This window comes from Misgurnus anguillicaudatus, chromosome 19 (genome assembly GCF_027580225.2).
Source record: "Misgurnus anguillicaudatus chromosome 19, ASM2758022v2, whole genome shotgun sequence".
NCBI classification, from domain to species: domain Eukaryota; kingdom Metazoa; phylum Chordata; class Actinopteri; order Cypriniformes; family Cobitidae; genus Misgurnus; species Misgurnus anguillicaudatus.
The window spans coordinates 12,604,730-12,626,665 of NC_073355.2; the positions used below are offsets into that span (position 1 = coordinate 12,604,730).

A 21,936-nucleotide genomic window follows, 5' to 3' on the forward strand; every position below is an offset into this window, starting at 1 on the left:
CCAGATCTGTAGTGCAGTCAATTCAATGGCATGTTTTCCTCAAAATTGCATTCTGGGAATTCTTACAAATAATGAAAATCTCCTAGGAACCTTCAGTCAATCTCATTGTGTTTAGGTCTGAATGTTTAAGCATATCATTGATTGAAAAGTTGATTTTTAACCAGTGATAAGTTGGTGCTAAAAAAACCCTGTCATATTGATCTTCATTGGCTCTATGCAAATGTACAGACTTCTGCAGGTTGAAATCAAACAGTGCTTCTCCTCTGGTGGATCACAACCTTAAATTGGGTCATAGGGTCAACAGGGAATAAACAGTGTTAAAGTCCCCCTGTGGTCTGGTTTTTGGTCAAAGATGTATGGTTGAGTAGAGGCGGGGACTAATTTGCATATTCATAGAAAGGGCTGGGTATCGTTTTTTACAATGCCGGTGTCAAATCGATACTTTTAAAACAGTACCAGTTTCTAAACAAACCCTAAATCGATACTTTGAAATAGGGATGCACCGAATCCAGGATTCGGCCAAATGCTGGGCTTTTTGATGGGGTTCGGGTTCAGCCGAATCTTAGATTTTTTTTTTCACTGAACCGAACCCTAGGCTTACGCTACTACGCTGGTCGATGTCACGCGGCCGTTGATTACACACTTCGGATGCTGACGTGGAGATAAGCGGGGTTTTTTTTTCGGCGAGCCTTAGGGGTGGTTCACATTTTGTGGACGCACCTGGAATGGGAGGATGGGAGTAGGATTCGGTATTCGGTTTCGGCCGAATCTTAAACCGTGGATTAGGTATTCGGACGGACCCAAAAAATCTGGATTTGGTACATCCCTACTTTGGAAAAAAAAGAGTCCCAAAACTTCAGTAGATTAAAGTACAACATAAAACACAATAAAAATTTGTTTAATGATTTGCCTAAGCCCCATCACCTTTTAAGCCCTGCGTTCTTGATTTCTTAATTATATTTCTGTATAAGATTTTTAATGTGTGAATTAAATGACATTCCAAACCATTTTCTCAAACACTCCACTTTTAGGTCATTAAAATGTTCTATGATTGGTTGTTAATAATCTGTTCAATGAATCGAAAGTGATCATCCCTATGCCCCATTCCCTTCGAAGATCAGGGGCCTCATTTATAAAGCGTGTGTACGCACAAAACGGGGCTTAAAAACGTGCGTACGCAACTTCCCACGCAAAGGTTGTGATCTATAAAGAAAAACTTGACGGCAGAATGTGCACACCTCTAAGCAAACTCTGACCCATGTGTACGCCCATTCTGGAGACAATTAAGGGGAATTGGCGACACAGATGGCGAGAGAGTGAACTGAAATCAGATTAAAAAAAGTAAGTATGACAAGAACGATTAAGTATTGATAACACACACACCTTTAATTTCACTTTATATCATACGTTAGATCCACGTTATCATGACTATGAAATCCAGCATCGCGATTGCGATGCGATTTAATTGTGCAGCACTAGTTGTTATTTATTATTAGCGAAGTTTACTGGAAGTTACGTGCGGACCGTGACAGCCGCTTGTTTATGTTGTTACTGCTTAAACTGTCTATATTAATCAGAATGTTTAACAAAAATGAATAGATGGAAAACATTTAACACGCCTTACTATGACAAATCAAATAAATCAAAATTGGAACCACATATTGTACAATTGTTAAGTATTATACTGGTAAATATTGTGTGTGTGTGTGGGGGGGGTTGTTTATGCATGTCTGCACTTTATTATGCATGATTCAATCTTGTGTTGGCCACTACTTTGTAATGTAATATCTAGGTTGTGAAATGGGTTGATCAAATGACTAGACTTGTCCTAGGAGGATGCTCATTCTTTTCATGTAATCCAAACTAGTTTATTTGTGGTCTTTATTTTGATCTTTACTGTAGCTCAAAAGACAGAGACTAGATTTGGATTATGCATCCAATTGAAGTCCGTCGCCTGTCCAGGAGGAGGATGAGATGATCCCCCCTGTTTTCAGTTCCTTGATGTGATTAAGACAAGGATCTGATGTAGGAGGAAGAACAGTATGCAGATCATTATACTGATACAGTCTTCATACTCCACACATTCCACACAACATGTGCTCGGTCTGTGTGCAGAGCTCTGCTGCATGATCAGATTAACACTGACTGCATGTTGTCAAGGAAAGGCCAGCTGTTGTTGGGTACTGAACATTTGTAGTGTCAATTATTTATTAAGCAAGAAAACCACTTTGCTGGAAACTGTATTTTTGGGGGAAACACCCTTAATGTAATGCACAATTTAATTGGCACTTGCAAAGCAACGCCATTAATATTCTTCACACTTTCTGCTAAATCCTTAAAGGGATGGTACACCCAGAAATGATGGTACTCTCCCTCAAGTTGTCCCAAAACTTTTTATTTTGTTCATATTACTGGAAATTGTTTACTGTCAATTGCTTCAAAACAAAATGGATTGTAAAAGCACTACAAATACATTTGGTCCCTCTGAAGTGTGCACAGATTGTGACATTAAATGTACAGTGTGTGTATATATATATATTGGCATATTTTAAAATTAGTTTTAAGCCACGGCACAGCAGATTAGAAACATAGGCACTACTTAACTTTATGACAACAGCAAGACAGCATTTCATTTCTGCTGAACCACAGTCTAAATCCATAACACACTCTTTTCTGCCTTGCAAGCACTGCTATTTTTCACCGAAAATGCAAATCTTGTTTTAGCTCGCCAGCAATATAGTTTTTCTAGCACGAGTATAGCTGCAGTATGCACAGTATTATTGATTTCTTTTCACAATATCTTATTTTTGGAATACTTTAAGCAAGTATTAAATTATCCTGAGAGTAAAAAGCTGCTTGCAACTGGATATTGTCCAGTCATTTTCATAAAATACACCCGTGTATCACCCTGATGGGGTTTATTTTAGGTTATAGTGACCGACTAACAATACATAATCCTGCTTGCTAGGGATGCTCCGATCAGGATTTTTGCAGCCGATACCGATCACCGATTTGTAATCTTCGTGATCGGCCGATACCGATTCCGATACCGATTTTTTTTAAAGCTGATATGCAAGCTCTTTGATGACTGTAACTGTTACAATCTTTCTAAATAAAATAATACCACGGATGTTGCCTTTGTTATATTACTTGCAGTAATTAGGTATATTATTGTTTTAATAGAGACTCAAATAAATAAGCACAACAAATATTTATTCTGCAAAGAGAAATTTAATATGGCTTTAAAATGGCTTATGTCTCCTAAAAGTACTGAAAATAAAACACTTCACAGACTTTACTGTATTAATTAAATATACACACATTCGTATGAAGTATAAAAATTCTTTAGTCAAGAGCAGAGAGTGATTTTATTGAGAGATGAATTAAGTTACTGCAGCTTTAAGACGTGAGAGAGAGATCGCTCTGTTCACGTGCTCTGATCACAGGCTGCTGTGTGTGTGGGCGGCGGCTGAACGCAGACAAGCAGCTGTGAGGAAAATAAAAGTTTAAACGCTCAAAACTTTAAGACGCATGCAAATAAGAAACTTTTGGCATGAGGATGCAATTGTCCGTGATAGATATGTGTTGTATACGCTGTTTGATGGGGATGTGAAGACGCCTCGCGCTGTTTACCGGAGCGCGATCCTCATAGAAAATACGCATATCTCTGTAAAGGCAAGAGAGACATACAAATCTGCACGCTGCACATGAGCAACAGGTTGTAAAAATGCTCGCGCTACGTAAAAATTTCTTTAATTGCAGCCACATTCAGGATCCTTTTGATGACAAAAGTAAACAGAAAGATCGGTTTATGAGATCGGCAGATTTAGTGAGCACCGATCGAGTCATTTAATGCCATTATCGGCCGATACCGATCGGCGGCCGATCGATCGGAGCATCCCTACTGCTTGCTTTGGAAAAAAAAACAAATATAGGTGGCTATAATAATTTTAATATTGAAGAAAGTACTGGTGGCAATAATAACACATACTGATAGGCAGACTACTGCATAGCATCAATACTGTGCAAAGTCTCAGTCACAGACTAGCAGTTCATCTTTAACCTTTGCTGGAATGCCCAGCTTGCAGAAAAATAATGATTAGGAAAAATAATTTATAACTGCAGTACAGTCTTTCCCTGGCCTTCTCAGAGCGTTTAAGGGATGTTCTTCTGTAGCTTATTGTTGGTGACGTCCGTCTCCCTTATTTCTAAGCTGTCAACTTGCCACTCAGTTCACAGCAGTACCATGATGGGTTACATTGTGCAGTGGTAACAGAATATTGTAGGTTACTTTGAACCTGAAGCCTTATCTTCAAATTGTAAGAAGGTTGTGAGGGGTTGTGGTTTAGGCACAGGGCTGATAATTGAAGGGTTGCTGGTTTGATATCTATCTAGTAGCAATTTATGACCAATCACCAATTGAATCAATGGAATTTATGGGTCATGAAGGTCAAGAGCACATTTTTTGAGATGTAAACGACAGATATATGGGTGATTCTCACGAAAACTTGGTTTTAAAAATGTCAAGCATGAAAATGTAAAATTGCTTAAATTTACTTTTTTTCCCACCAGACATTGAAAACAAAGTCTGGAGTAAATGGGAACATTAATTTAAAAACTTCTACTTATCATTTAACACTTTTTGTAACATAATTTAAAAAATGAGTCCTAAAAAATCTCATTACCGCAACAGTCAGAAAACATCAACACTGACATATTTTCAAAATGACATGACAAACCTGAAAGAACATAATTTGGAGATTCTGCACATGCATTTAAAATGAAAGTATTATGCTTCTAATAATTAAATTAACATTTAATAAGCATCTGTTGCGGTAATGAGAATCAAAATGTCGTGTAAGCATTCTGACAAGACAATATTTCAAAATTGATCTTACCTGGTAGCCATCTTGAAGTAACTGGTCAATGTGCTTGGTCACTCAAAATCAAACTTTATTAAAATTCTGTATGTGTGCTTAAACTGTTCTGAAAAAGTGTTGCGGAGGATGAGAACATCAGGCATGGACACATCATTTTCCTAATTTTTCTTCATTATTATACATGAATATTCAATAAATATTTTTTCCGTCATCTAAAGTAGTCTAGCAAAACATCCATTTATTTTTTTTCTTAATATTTTTGTGTTAATTTGATTAAATTACAACATAACGCATGTTCAAACACAGCCGGACACATTGCGGTAATGAGAATTTCAGCAGAAAATGAGATAAAATTTCCAATTATAAATTCTTATGTTGAAATCACACATTGTGCAAGGTAGAACACAGTATTGTGTTAATTCTGATGCTTTTTAATGTTACTATATTACACATTTTAAAGCTAAAATCATTAGTGCCGTGGTGTTTCAATGGTTTCGTGAGAATCACCCATATACGTAGTGCACGTGGTGCGTTCACTTAAAACGGTAATGGCTGTCACAAAAGTTAAGTTGAACCCACGTCATAGCATGTGACTTAAACGCCAGTGATTTGAGTGTTTATTGACTGTCGTCACTGTTTCTGAGCATTATTTATGATAAAAGACTCCAATGTCTAATCCAATTACTGCGCTGTGATTTGCACAAGCTTTATGCATGTGAACTATCACTCGTGTCTTCGTTGTTGTTTAGCGTCACGGCTCGCGTTTGTGCATGTTTGTACATCTTTTCTATATGACCGTATATGTGGCCTTTAAGGGGGCGTGCACACCGAAAGCTTTTACGCCGGTGCATGTTTTCAGTTGTTTCCAAGGGAAGCGCGCGTTTAAAAAAAAAAGCCAACAGCTGGCAGTTTTTTTCCGTGCTGAAAGGCGGCGTTTTTTCTGTGCTCAGTGCGGAGAGTTGAAAAGTACTAAACTTCAGGTGAAAAGCTCAGCTCATCAATGTCAGTTCTCACAAGGCCGTCAATCACAGTGGAGGAGGGGCGCATCGTACAACGTCTGATTAACAAAGCAGAAGTATCGCAGCAACCAAAGCGCTTAGCTGAAGAAAGCTGACAGTCTGACGAAAAAGCAGGCAGTCGGCGTCCACCTGGCGTTTTCAGCTGCATTTAAAAGCTTTGGTGTGCACAACCCCTAAGTCCTTTTGGAAAATTATTCATTCCCAGCTCAGAATTCATAATTATGGTGCGTTTTTTTTTCTTTAGGGCTCAAATTTGCATATTGCAATACACAGTATTAAAATAATTTCGTTATTGCAAACCATTGCACTAAGTTATGCAAGCAGCGCAATGGTAATGCACCAATTCACCATGGTGTTGCGGTGTTTATAGAATGTATGTTTGTCAGGGTGGTGTCCCCAGGCAATGTTGGTAGACGTGCCCCTTACTGCTGATTTGGCTACAAGTGTGTTTTGGTACACGGCCCGATTCCCTTTTCCAAAAATCGTGCAACCCGCCTTGAATTTGAAGTGATAAATAGTATATGCATTGTTTTGTGTGGAATGGATGGATCAAAGAGATACGTCACAGACTTGCCTGCTCAGACAGAATCGCCTCGAGGTTGGACATATTTGAATGCTGAGCTGCATGCGCTCTGCGTTAATGTCAGTTTTGCCGCATGCACAATTCCGCTCGTGCGGACACGTCGAGTATAAACAATACTACAAGTCTGCTGACCGTTTGCGTTTACATGAACTTGAAGACAACTCGCTGAACAGGAGTATACTTTTTTTTAATTAAAAATGCAAGGTGTAAAAGTTTGTGATTGTGCTGCACCACCGCGGTGGGTACGACAACCATCACAGCCCTAATTGTATATTGCGTTTTTCTTCAATATCGTGCAGCCCTAAAATACTTTAACACACACAGATTTTTTTTAAAGGTCCGTTCTTTCTGTGTTTTTGAAGCTTTGATTGTGTTTACAGTGCGCAATAAACATGTGTTCATGTTTCACGTGTAAAAAATAATTATTTTTCACACAATTTACTTATCTGTATACCACTGTTCTCACTGTCCACAAAACGTGCTGATGTCTTCCTTGTTCTGTGAAGTCCCTCCTTCAGAAATACGTAACAAGTTCTGATTGTGTAGTTTGTTTAGTGTGTTGTGATTCGACAGCAGCTTAGCTTGCCGTTAGCTTAGCTGGCAACTGACATATTCATGTGGGCGGAGTTTAGTCAAAAAACTGTTCAGTGATGTCATTAAAGCAGGAAGTAGATGGCTGTAGTCCAAACCGGCCGTTCGCTGTAGGCTTGGAAAGGCGAATTCTGTTAAAGAAAATATATCACCTTACAGTGAACTTTAAGCTTCATCATTTTACGTATTATTTATGATATTATAGCAACATTAAACACTAACTAGGGTTAAAAAATGGGATCAGAAAGAACATGACCTTTAATGTAGGGTATTGCTCATTAGATGTGGATTGGTTTGAGTGTAGTTTTGTTCCGAAAGCCCTATTATTTGTCCTTATGAGTTGTATTTATGACCAATCTTTATCATCTTTTATCACCATTCAACAATGACTCTATACAGTAGCAATAGACCATTATAGCAATTGCATGGTTCATTTTGTCGCACCTCCTACAGTAGTAAAATATGCATTCAGGTAAAATTCAGGATTTCCCATGAAGGACTTCCAAATTATAATATTGCAAGATATGCGTGCTCATCTCATAATTATAATAATTTCAGCATGACTTTGTGACTGCAAACGATTCTCTTCAAAATAACCCTTTAATGGACCACATAAATGAAGTTTCGTTATGTTTGGCAGTAAACAGTCATCGCTACATAATACCTTATCAAAGGTCAAGACGTTGTTATAACATGTCTTACTGAATGCATTTTAACTGCTAGTCAAGACATGATTGTTAGACTGCAAGCTAAGAAAGGGTTTAGGCGTTCCCACCTGTCTTCCTGCAGAAAATGCAGCCTTTCGTGTTTCAAGGAGATTGCGGGAAAACTTAATATCCCTGTCTGTTCTTTTGCTTTCTACATTTTATTGCAGATGCTACAGTCACCGTACCCATAAACGCCTTGCATTTGTCAAAGCTCTACTGTATGATGATTTCCTCATTTAACATGAGCTAGATTACAGTAGGTTTTTGTCTTTTATTTTCTCGCTTTGATACAGATAGTCAGGAATAACCAGGCTCTTAGACGCAATGTATGCTGGCCTCATATTCCAATTAGTGCTTGCAATTAGGCTGGCAGATGTAGCACATGAGGACTGGGATGATAAATTTAGCAACACTTGCAGAATATAGAAAAGAAACCACCTAAACCCCACCCAGTCCCTCTGACAGCACTCGACTCTTGTCAGATGTGATTTATGAGTTTAGGGTGCTAGCTCTACACCTTGCTAAAGTATGCCTAGCCTTAACAACATTAACATTAGCAAATAACTTTGTCTTATGAAGGGTGTTGATTTTTTATTCTAGGTATTGAAGTGTTGACTATACCTTGCTGGCATCGTAACTAAAAAAAACGTATGTTGTAAGTGACTGAAGTGGAAAGCTGTAGATATATTTGTTTGACAAACCGTGCTCCTCATGAGATTGCGATTAGTGCTATAGGTTTAGCAGGTCCAATATGCCTAAAATCAACAGGCATACACTGCAAAAAAATTGCGGTAATTATGCAGCTGTAACTTACTGTAGATTTAAATTTAAGTCTTTGTCTTTACTGAACATAGATATGTACACTAGATGTTGCCTTGGCCACGGCAGTTCATTGGAACAAATGCGTCAAATAGAGCCGCCATCTTGAAACAAGGGAGCCCTGCATCAGCGCATTGTAGGCAATGGTGTAACGGAAATAAAATCACCATAAATCGACATGAATGCGATTTTCTAGGTTTTTTTTGTTCTTTCCAACAGTCAGACATGTATTTAGCATTTAGTCCAGAAAAAAATTTAAGTTTCGATATTATGAAAATCTACTTTTTCTAACTACAATGCATAGTGCTAGTAGGTCTAACATCCATACGCAGCACAAAAGTCCGACATGGTCCATGAATTCGAAGTACAGGCGGAGATAGCAGCATTACCTAGCTACTTCCTATGGCAAGACCCCCATTTTAAGATGGCGGCGGTTTTGGCGCATGTTTAGAACCCCAAGGCGACATCTAGTGTACATATCTATGTTTACTGAATAAAACTATTAAAACCATGCAAAGCATTCTGGGAACCAGAAATCTGCTTTATTCCTTCAGATTTTGGTTCCCAGAATGCTTTGCATGAGGCTGTTATTTTAGTTTTATTCTGTAAAGAGTTGTTACTGTTTAATGTTCATTTAACTTCAAACAAACTGGAACACCTTTATTAGGAACACCTGTTCAATTTTCTCATTAGTTCAGCGGTGTAATGGTGTGGGGGATGTTTTCTCGGCACACTTTAGGCCCCTTAGTGCTAATTGGGCATCGTTTAAATGCCATGGCCTACCTGAGCATTGTTTCTGACCATGTCCACCCCTTTATGACCACCATGTACCCATCCTCTGATGGCTACTTCCAGCAGGAAAATGCACCATGTCACAAAGCTCGAATCATTTCAAATTGGTTTCTTGAACATGACAATGAGTTCACTGTACTAAAATGGCCCCCACAGTCACCAGATCTCAACCCAATAGAGCATCTTTGGGATTTGGTGAAACGAGAACTTCGTGCCTTGGATGTGCATCCCACAAATTTCCATCAACTGCAAGATGCTATCCTATCAATATAGGCCAACATTTCTAAAGAATGCTTTCAGCACCTTGTTGAGTCAATGCCATGTAGAATTAAGGCAGTTCTAAAGGTGAAAGGGGTCAAACCCAGTATTAGTATGGTGTTCCTAATAATCCTTTAGGTGAGTGTATATAGTATTTTAATTATTGTATATTATTTGATACTTTTCAGCATGCATTGCAAGGCTAGTATAGTATGTTGTAAACATTGCTCTGTTTGTCTGACATCTTGGTTGAATTTTTTACTTTTGGGATTGATTGTCCATAAAGATTACAGTGCATGTGATATCAAAGTCCCTAAAGAGAAGTCGTGCCAATAGGCAGCCATGTTTGCAACACCTCTTGGGCAGTTATTTCAGTCATGCAAGTCCTATCTAATTTAATGGGAAAGACTAATATCTCCATCTCTATAATCATGAGATATTAAACAACATATTTTTGACCAACAATGAAACCTGACACCACCTGTACCATAACCTTGGTTACTTAAGCTTAAATTTCACTAAAACCAGCTTTCTTTGACTTTTCTGTGACTTCACATGTGTACAGGTTGGGAAGCGTCTAAAAAAGCACCAAAACGAGGCATCTTTGAAGGGACTATAATAAGGGTGCTTTGATCAATGCCGATATCCACTACAAAAACGTGGCCGATCACTATTCTGAATCACACAGCCGATCTTATTCACAGATCTTATTTCATGTATTGTGGCTTTTGATCAGTAAGTCCTTATCGATCTGAAATCACTGTTAGTTTTAGTCGTTTATAAAATGCATTTGAAAACGCAACACTCGTCAAACATAAGTATTATACAAATTCTTTATGTATCTGAAAATACCTGAAAAGGTTTGAAGAACAACAATATAAATATATCCTTAAGCCAATTCCTGGAGTTGCGTTTTATTTTGACACTCTCCATGTCCTCATTCTTTGGCGTGCATTTTTGCTTATATTCATGTGCTAGTGTCAGCAAGTGAATATAATGCAGCAATAAAGCAGTTGTAGCAGCAAAAACACAGCAAAAAAAATCAGAAGACGTCGTGACCATTATCGTATGCACAACGTGTGTTTGGAAATATTTTGTATTTGTAAAATGGATTGGACAAACAGCTTGGCAGAAAACTTTTGCCAACACCAGCTGTTGCCATCATGAGCTTGATTTTATGTGACCTTTTTTCCTCGTTATTTATTTTAGTGTATTTTTTCCTCGTTTGTTGTTGTAAATGTCCCAGTTGAGACAGAGATTGTGCCTTTTTTTTAAAGAGCACCAATTGTTCGATTCACAATTTTACAGTTCTTTGGTGTGAAGGTGTGTATTAGTACATGTTAACGATATGCAAGAGGTACAAACACACACACAGATTGTAGGCAACAGTTTACTTCCTAAGATTGGTGATGTAGTAAAGACCGACATTATCATAATTCCTCCCACTTCGGACTCACAGCATGTAAGTTAACTTCTGTTAGCATTGCATTGTGACCGAATCTTTCAAACATGGTAAGGAGCGTCACATTTCCTGCTGACGTTAGAGGTATTCAGGCCAATCACAATGTACAGATAAGCTGGCCAATCAGGGCTTTTCAAATCTGTGCGTTTCAGGAAGAGCGTGAAATCTGGAGCAACAAAAATGTACGATATGTGGAAAATAAATGTGAATCGAGTGTATAATACCAAATACACAAAACAACGTTGTTTTTTAGCAATGAAATGGGTGCACTTTAAACGGTTAAATTAAATGTTCATGTTATATATTTTGGTTGTATTCGTAAGTTATTAAAAATTTAACCGCTTAACTAGGCACGTAATATTAAAGTGTTAATAATTTAATCGAATCAATTGGTAGTTGCATCGAAGAAAAGTTCGGCAAAAGTATCGGCTGAGATAATCGATACTGTATTGTAATCGCAACGAACTGTTCGATTTACACCCCCACTATCAACCTTAAAATGACAGGACCTACTTTATTACTGTTCAATCATTCTCGAGTAAATGCGTCCTGATTTTGCTCTTGAATGCAGAAGTGCCATATAAGCCCAGACATGGTCTTGCTCGCATAGGCATTATGAAAACCACCCACATGTAGCTCTTCACATCTCCACCTCTCTTCATTGTACTGCATTTCTCTCTTTTTCTCCCTCTCTTCCTTTCTTATTTCTTGCCCTCACACATTACAAGGATGTTGCCAGGGTTTTTTTAATGAGGCATGCCGGCAGGGCATTAGGCGGGAGTTTCAGAGGGAATAGAGGAGACTGTGTCAAAGGGTAGGTAAAGAAAGATAAAAAAAATCCATGAAAAGAGAGGAAGTCTTTCAACATTAAAAAGAGCTGATCTATAGCTCACCCATGTGTATTTGCACATATCATCTCCTCCCAGAACATCTTGTATGTTGAGGCATGAATTTTCCTTAAAGCTGCTCTAAACAATGCATTTTGTGAAAAGCTCTGTATAAATTAAACTGATGTGACTTGACTGCCAAAGCCAGCAAACTGGCATTAAAGATAAGCCCAAACATAAAAATATGCGAATGTTTGGATGTATGAATATGTATTTTGTCCTCCATTTTAATGGAGTGAGTTCCTGCTTGACTGGTTTTGCTGAGACTCCATCAGGTGCAGTCCTATTTTCAGAAGATTAAGAAAGGTGACCTGTGACGTCAAGTGACGTCCTCTTGCAAAAACTCATTCAGTTGTGAGAATCTTAAGTTTGATTCCGTGCAAAACATTTGTTTTTGATGCAAAATTACTAAAAATTTAATCAGTCCTCCTTGAGTAGCCTGCATGGTGTGACTATTAATATCTGACCCACATCAGCTTGGTGGAGACAGCCCAAATACATCTTCAGTTTTAGGTGCCTGTGAATGTTTTAACCTGGTATTTTTCAGTCTGTTGTGTTAACATGCTTTGGCCTGTATTTGCTTTAGCTTATCTCGCAACCGTGGCACTGAATTCCTCTATAGGGTAGAGCAGTATTAAGTAGCCCCATCCATTAGAGTTTATTAAAGAATGTGCAGGAGATTCTGTTTTAAGTTACGTAAAAGTTTTACGATGACATAATTAGTTGGATGCCAACTCATAGAAACACAAGCATTACATAATAGCAATGCAAATCAGTGGCGAGGCTACATAAGGGCCAGGTTGGCAGCACTGGCACACTCCGATTGATGGCTGGTCCACCCAGTCAGAAAAGCAGGGCCAGTTCTTGTCAGATATAGAAATGTGGGCTGGCATATATCCTAAGTGGGCAGTTTATATTTATATATATCTATATGCTTTATGTATTGTTGGGGATGTTTTCATCCACTATTGGGTGCTTTTAAGTCTTAATTTGGCCACAGCTTTCTTTGTGTTTCAGAATGATTTTTGGTGACACAACTTATATTGACAAATATTTTGGAAAATGCGTTGAAATAAAAAAAAAACTTTAACTATACACTGTGAGCTCGGGATGATATTTTCAATATAAAAAGTGATTGTGGACTGGATTAAAAAAAAAAAACTTTTATCACAGCCTTGGGCATGTCAAAGATTAGTAAAAACATTGGCTTTGATGCATTGTTGTGGTGCAGCATCAGATTAAATTTTTTCTGGCTTGTACATTGAGTTATGCGGAGTATACCGTGTGTGTGTGTGTGTGTGTGTGTGTGTGTGTGAGAGTAGGGTTAGGGTTGGTATTGAGAAAAGAGCACCTCCCTCGCACACCAGTAATCAGCTGTGTTGAGTAATCAGGGATCCAGACTAACTTTTTTCACTAGGATCACAGTAGCCCCAACTGAAAATTTTAGGGGCGCAACCAGAAAATTTAGGGGCACACACCGTAAATCAACATGCTAACCAAATATTCACATTTCTACTAATTTCCACTGTATTACTAATAAATACTTTGATGATGCAGAAAGTACAACGTGCTGTTTCAAATTCAGTGTCACATCTTTAAAAAAAAATGAAAATTTTTAGTGGAACACTCTCAAATTTTGGTGGCAGTCTGGAGTCCTGTTAATATATGATTAATCAAACTGCATATAAATAAAAAACGACCAAACAACAACACTGAAATGTTCAATGACTCACTTCTGCTATTTACAAACTTAACAATACAATGAATCTCTTGCATCTGCACGCTGTTGTTTATGATAACTCATTGAAGGCATGTGGCACACTTTAAACAAATTCTTTCATTGCACTGAAAACTGTTTTAAACTAGCCTGGCTAACACCAGACCACTTCTCATAGAGAATGAGACGTGGTTTGGGAACCATATGCTCCTTTTCTCTTATTTGAGGCGTGGTTTACGAATGCCCAGAGCCGTTCATTGGGCGCTACGAATGTCTATCAAATGAGTCTGTAGGTAGCTTATAGCCAATTGTTTCAATTATACCAGATGACGTATGTAGAGCGACATCAATTCAAATGTAAACGACTTTTATCGGTACATGTGCACACAGCTGAAAGCTATGCAACCAAAACGGTGGCTGTATATTGATATTGAAAAGCAACACAACTTAGTGGCACTTTGACAACCACAGTAGGTAGGCATAATGACAATATGATATTAATAAATACCACTAACCATTTATAAGTTAATTGTACCTTGTCGACGACGATGCCTAGCAGGTTGGGCCTATAAAACGCCGTGGCTATCATGTCTTGCCATATCCAAACATCCTTCTTGAATATGAAATAGTTTAACTCCAAAAGTTGCTCTTTTTTTTATAAACTTGCATTCGAAACTACTATAACTTTGCGTCTGCTGCCGTGTTGGATAAACAAAACTGCTTCGGTGTGTCGCATAGACGTCGTCATCGTCTTGCTGCACCCTCCCCGTTCTGTGATTGGTTCCCTACTTCAGGGGCATAAGAGGTCCTTAGTTTCCATGCTAGACTTGCAGCGTGAATAAATTTGCGCACAAGGCAGCATGGGGAAACCCAGGCTAGTTTTAACCTGCAATGATTTGCCATTTCATTCATCTGCTCAACGTACATGACTGTGATCGGATTTAATGATCAACTCTACAAAAATAACACCTAAAACAAGCATGCAATGTGAACGGATATAAATGTAATACTGTCATCGTTGCTTGTCTTCATTCATCATGACAGTCATAAATGGAAAGTTAGTATATATACAAAGTTTATCGTATGCATGTGTTTCTAAACCTTTAAAATCGCTTGAATGTTAAGGTCTGCATCAATTCGAGCACAAGAAGATGCTAAAGTGAGCTGTTTTCTGTGCGCATGGACGCACACGCATACTCAAATAGACACACACTAATAAGCGAGCGCAGAGAGACGCACATTTCTAAAAGCATGCTAGCACATCATCTCTCTGCGCTTGACATGACAGATACACAAAAAATTATCTCGAAATAACACGGTCATTATTCTCATAAAAACAGTAAGTTGTGTCTTACCAGTTCAGGAAGAAATCAGATGTGTGTCAGTATATGAATCAGTGCTTCTTAAAGTGGCCGTACCCTAGGTATTGAGGTCCACCGGGTCTACTTTAAGGTTTCAAATTTCTGCCCTTATCACTGGTACATAAATTTAGCTCATAGAGGTATGCAAATTGGCACACAGCTCTTGTTTGGCTACTTCAGGTGTAGGGTTTGATTGTGGTTGGAGTCAAAAGGTTAATGTCCAAAAGCAGAAGTGGGGTGAAGGTCTGAGATATAATCATTTGCATTATAACCGTGGAATGCGATTTTGGGGATGTAGTTATTCATGGTAAATTTGAGAGGAATAATGCATGGTTTGCAGTAGTGTTGTGCTGTCAGCTTCGGGACTTTGTTAACCCCAAGGCCCTGGCAGACTGCGACTGCTCTAATTGGTGGAAGCCCTGAAGGGGAAGTGGATGATGCTGTGGGTGATGTGACAGATGCCCGCTCGAGTGAGCATCACTGAAGGATTATACGATGGCAGTAAAGTGTTTATTTTGGTTGCTCTAGGAACCGAGCTTCGCGATGGTTTACACATACATGACTCTCAGACCAGACGTATCAGCGTACACGAATGCATACACTGTCTGAGAGTGTAATAAGTTTTGCTAGCACTACTAACACAATATGTTCTTCTTTAACTAGTGACACATGCTCTTCATCTGCATCCACTTTTTCTAAACACCATTTTAAAATGTCAAAGCTCTTTGCTGGGTCATCTCTTCACGTTAGCCCTCAGAATGAATGTCTGATTCCCTCCCACATGAAAAATCACACTCTGTTTAACACAACATGAAATGATGGTTGGTGCGAAGAGGGATGATGCTGTGGAAAGCTTTTGCATGGATGAAAATGATAGCATCCTTGTTGTGGATATGTGTATACAGCAGCCCTGCTGAAACATCCTGCATAGCCTATTAGACCATCATTTGTTGTATTATGAATGCCAGTATATGGCTGTTCACTTTATAAGCATAACCAGATTTCTTTGGTAAACCCAGCTTTATTAAAAAATGCTAACCAGCTTGAACCACACAAAAGCTGGATTGTTTTCAACCCATGGATGGGTAAATATGTCCGAAACCACTTTGCTAGGTAGTTTTATCAAGGGTTGAACATAACCTAGCAATTTTAAGAGTGCAGAATAAAAATACATGCATGTGCTATGCCAAGTATTTTTCTAATGGGAAATAATAAAGGGAAAAGAGGAATGTTGGTGGACATTTTGGGGAATTTCGAAAGTATGGACATCTGCACTCTAAAAATATTCTGGGTTGTTTTCACCTATGGCTGGGTAAAAAATGGACATATGGCAATTTTTCAAGATGTGATATTAGTCTCAGGTGTCCCCAAAATGTCTCTGTGAAATTTTAGGTCCAAATACCCTATAAATCAATTTTGAAAAGGGGTTGTGCAGGAAAAGGGGTATGCATTGACGTCACTTGACCACACCTGAGCTCGCCTTGTTGAGTGGCAAAACATTCAACAAATGGCTGGCTGTTGTAGCGGCAGCCGCAAAAATGTCAGTATTAACTAACAATTATCAGCAAAAATAAATTTAGTTGGACTTGATAGTGACCCTAGCAACTTGTCAACTCACATGTGGTCAGTGGACGTTGGCATGGATGATCCATTTACTTCTCCTTTCGGTGTTTTTTTGGCAGTCTGTAAAACAATAGCTACGAGTTCTTGTTAAATCCCATGTTTTCGCTGATTTCACACGGTACACAAATTCTGCCGCTCTGTCTTTTGGCACTCAGTGAGTGTAACCGCGAAGGTGACGTGCACACCCTCTGTACTGAAAAACATATATGTTTCTTTTATAAGACCGTGCATCTCATTCACTAATAATTGCGTACATTTTTGTTATTTATGTGCACATTTGAACTAACACTAATTCATAGGGCCCCATGATTTCTACGTTGCGGAAAACGTCGAGCGAATCATGGGCAATCCAAGCATAAAAATGGAATTTACTGTACAACACTGAATGTCATGAAATTTGCCAAATATTGGATTGTCTTTTTTTTATTTTGCAAATAAAATGACAGAAATGCATGGAAACATTTTCCTTTTGTGTAATGTTGGACGTTAATAAGGGATTGTCCGTTTATCCTCATGAATTGCAAACAATGTGTTGCCTCATCAGAGCGAAAGCAGGTTTTGTTAAAACCCTGGACATGGCAGGTACACTATACTTTCTTCACGCGTCCGCCTTGCACGCAAATACGTACACTCGGCTTTACAAAGTTTATTTACACATTTATTTTTTTCGTACATTTAGAAGAAATTTTGATATGAAAGTTTTTGTTGAATCATGATTTAAAACATCCGTACGTACATCTCACATGCAAATGTGTGCGTAAGCATCGAGGGACAACCTTTCGATCTCTCTGATGAAGCCAATATGGAAGTGATTTAAACTGCAATTCATCGACTGGCGGCTAGAGGCTGGCTCCAAAAGGGAGTCAATTCCCATAGACCTCCATGTTAAAATGCCCATTTTTAGAGCAGAAAAAAATATGTTTACAGCCTGGTACAAAAATTGTTTTTAGTCTGTAAAGCTGTAACACTGTGAGGGGGGGGGTTGAATATTTTGAAACACATCCGTTTAGATTATATTAAAGATAGCGGAAGATTTTCTTTTTCCAGGTGGGATCATCAAGACTATTATTCATCCAGTTGTCAATCATTCTGGTCATATATTTACGTAAGGCTGTCGTACGTGCTCGTCCCTAGGTTCGCTTTCTGCACATGCACACGTTCAGGTGTATGTGTGTGGTGGGTTACGGTTTCAGCTATTCATTGAAGCTTGCGTTCAATGAAGCTCGCGAGTGTCTTTAGGAGAATATTTCACACAGGTTGGGCATCCCACTGATGCCTCAGTCGCGAAATTTCTACTCAACAGGTAAAGTTTGGCATGCTATTTGGAGAAATCCATTTAAAAGCACTGCTAGTAAAAGCTGGCACAAGTCACTAACTGCGCAGACACGGTCAACTCAAATCGGTAAAATCTCAAATGTATGAGCCATGCCGGCAGAAACTTGTAAACAGCAAAGAGAAGAACTAGGCTGGTTGCTAGAGGCAGTTCTTTTAAAAATTTGGGAAAATCTTCCGCTATACCTTTAAGCCTTCAAGTTCTGTATAATTAGAGGCGTAGCCACTTGAGTGACGGCAAGATGACGATGATGGCAGACATCGCCTACTATTGGCTTTAAAAACGATCTGCAGAAACCTATGGGTGACGTCACGGACACTACGTCCATATTTTTTACAGTCTATGGTAAGCATGCTTAGTGAATGAGCATTCGTCTTACTTCATTGTTCGTAATAAATGTGCTGTAATAAGATATTATGACCTAACTGTGATCTTTGGATGGTTGTGGGTGGGACCTGCGCAAAGTGATGAACAGCTTGTCCCATGATACATGTTTTTACGTGTTTTTAAAAAAAGAGTGGACAGATTTTGATCATTACAGGGTTGTTGTGTACACATGGAGGCGACACACAATTATGTTGTTTCTCATATTAGGTGACTTTTAAATCGTTTCAACACAAATGCAGATGGGTTTATGTGTAAAAATGTTCGAAATGATGAGTGTTCCAGTTTTGTGTGGGTGCAGATTTCGTATGGCTCTGCCAGTGACCCATGCAAACTTAATGAACGCATCTTTCTTCTGTTTCAGAACATCATGGAACAGTTCAACCCCTGTTTGAGGAATTTCATCGCGATGGGGAAGAACTATGAGAAGGCGCTCTCCAGTAAGTACCTCTAAATTACATCTCCAACCATGTCCTTCTATCAGGCAGCTATCCAAACCTCATCCACGCCTCCCTGTTCGCCGCTAGCGCAGTTTCGTTTGAAGAAGATGACAATATTTGTCATCCTGTCATTCAGATGGCCACACAGCCTTATCAACTCTCACGCAGCCCATGACACCTCCTGAGCTCAGATGGGCTGAACAAACGCTCGATTGATGAAGGCATTCAGAAAGAAGATAATCTGACCTGCCGTGCTGATGATTTGAAATTTAGCCATTAGACAGAGAAACAATCAGGCGACTTTCAAGGCTTTGTGCGGTTGGTGACGGATGAAAGCCAGACAGTTGATACGTGCATTGCCATTTGCGTAAATGTAATCGTGTTTCGGCAGCTTTGAGTGGATGGTGGCTGGTAGGAATGTATCTTAAAGAGTATCGTAGGACATAACCCATAAATCCCAGCAACTCATTTAGTTGGGGGTATTTATGTGTGTGTGACAGACTGGCCTTAAAACTTTTGGGTATTAAGAGACAGATTAGCTTATTAGGTCAGTTGAAGACTCTTATCCTCGGGTACAGGGTGAATAGACACAGGGGTCCACAAGTTTTCATACAGCAACCATACAGCCGTTGTGTGAATAGTACAGCGTGGGTTTTCTGTAAAAAGGGTAAATGGAGAGTAGAAAACAGATTTTTTCATTACTCACTTCTCTATGTTGGGAACAGGGGAGACCCCAAGCTACAAAGCCCACCAGTATTATCCATAATCCTCTTTTGCTCTCAGGCCATGTGTTCAGCACCCGGCCCCATGTTTTTAGGAAATTAAATCATTCAGACACAAAGTCAGCGAAGATCTCTTCCACCATTTATTATTTGTGACTGGTATTGTTCTTGCTGATTTGCTTTAGAGCCCCAGGCAGAGAAAGATGGATGAATGCACTAAGATCAGTGTGTTATGACATTGTTTCTTCACAGTGAAGAGAAACTTTAAAAGGGGTAGGCTTACAAATGGGAATGGAATTGTAAAGATTGTAATCATGAAGTAATCACACCAATAAATGGTCCTGCATTATACTACATAAAGTGCTAAACAAATGTAACTCTCTTATGAATGTGTATCTTTAACTTGCGCTTTCCATTAGGAACTAGTCAATAATGAGACAAAATCAAATCGCACAATCACATAATTTTTGGTCTATTTCAAGTTGGATGTTACTTTAAAATCCAATTCTTCCAAATCAAACTGCAGCTAATAAAAAAATCAGCAGTATTGCTGAATAGTGCAGGAAATGTAAAAATCATTCAGCTGTTTTTTTTTCTTCACAAAACAGTCCTAAATAAAACCAAACTCTCCATTCCCAGCTCTTGTTAAATCAATGCACCTGCAAATGTTTTGCTTCCTCTACCAGCCCACCCAACCTTGAAAACTTCAGATGGAGAAGGGAAAAGAAAACAAAATCAGATAGGATCGAACAGCGGGTCATCTCTCTCTGTTTGATAGGGCATACAGGTGTTGGTCTCATCTGTCAGGCGCTTTTCTGCATAATTTCCCCTCAACTAAGCCCTGAACAATGGGCATGTAGTTGGACCCCTACAGTGGAGCAACAGTCGGCTCTGCCTAACTTGCATTACTCAAGCAGAGCCACAGCTGGCCAGACATATTCACTGTTTGCCTAACTGATTTTTGTGCCAAAACCCAAGCACGGTTTTCCAGACGAACTCTGTAGATGCAGATGAAGGTCCAGATTGATTGAATAAATTCAATAAAAAATAACAGATGGGTATCCAATTTTCTACAGAAACCTCACCTGTGCTGCTTATGGGAGATCTATTCAGTACAATAACTTGAGCTTGCTTTGCTGATAAAGCTTTAGAACTTTGTAGCTTTTTGTGTTTGTAGAGGGTTAGAAAACATGTAAGCATGAGTCCCAGCAGATAAACTCCTGTTTGGAAGGAGCTAAAGGCGAGCCCTGTCACAGCTGTAAAGTATTCCCCTCCAATGCTTATTCAATGATTGTGCAACCCTGCTGCAAAGATAAGCATAGCAACAGCAACTGGTAGAGCTTGCCGCTAGCAACCCCAAAGTCACCGGTTCAGCTCCCAGGGGAAGGTACAGTGATGAAAATGTAAAACTGTTAGTCGATTTGGATAACTGCATCAGCCAAATACGTAAATGTCAATGATTTGAATGCCGGTTCCCAAGATGGGATGAATGTTTTGCTGTTCACAGGCTTTTAGCCAGCAAGAAATATTGGGTTTTAAAAGACGTCTATAAGACGTCCATACAAAGCCCAGATGTCTAGACTAGAGGTGTACCCGACCCGAAATGACCCGAATCACTTTATTCCCGAACCCTACGTGCATAAATATTTTTTTAAGAAAGACCCGACCCGAGACAAACCCGAGAAAATTAGACCCGAGTCCGACCAGATCTTTTTACAATTTTTTTAACCCGACTGGACCCGAATGTAAACGGCACTGACGTGTGGGCATTCTGCAGACCCACACGCAGCTGTCAGACTGAAAGAAACTTTGGTGTCCTCGCAACCAATTTGCAGAACTGCTTCATTTGTTTTACTTCGTTATCTGACGATGACACCAAGGTAACTGCTAAAATGTACATTTAAAATTGACATGTCTGTCTCAACGAAAATTTATCTACCGCCAGCTACACAATGTCGCAAGCGCTCTTGGCAAACAGATGAGAGGTTTGAAAAGGACATTGATGCACACACGCAAGAGAGTTCGGGTCTTCTCTGGTCCGTTTAGCAAAAACACATTCATTTTAAATTACCCGAGACCCAATGTCACTATTATTGTACCCGCCCCGTGTCCGAGGCGCAGGTGAAACTTTAAGACCCGAACCTGATCTGGTTGGACCTCGGGTTTTTGGATCTAAGTGGACCCGTGAAGACCTCTAGTCTAGACTAAACTGAAAATTTGGACTGTTAGTAGCTGCTTTATAATTACCGTTCAAATTGACAAAGAACTGAAAATGCGCCGAATGGAAACACTGCAAATTCGCAAACTCCCATATATAGCAAAAGTTTTTACAGTCGGGTGAGGTGGGTTTTAAAAGGC

At 39.2% G+C, this 21,936-nt stretch overlaps 1 protein-coding gene across 18 annotated transcripts in view; it reads left to right on the forward strand.

Annotated features, from left to right (window-relative positions):
* baiap2a (BAR/IMD domain containing adaptor protein 2a) overlaps positions 1-21,936 on the forward strand; it is a 124,540-nt gene that overhangs the window by 18,764 nt on the left and 83,840 nt on the right. For all 18 annotated transcript variants that reach the window (XR_012359139.1, XR_012359140.1, XR_012359141.1 and 15 more), the window contains exon 2: positions 18,781-18,856. Coding sequence is in view for 8 of the 18 variants with exons in the window: in XM_073856931.1 (XP_073713032.1) it covers positions 18,781-18,856 (76 nt within the window). In the remaining 10 variants the exon portion in view is untranslated. The remainder of the gene's footprint in view (positions 1-18,780; positions 18,857-21,936) is intronic.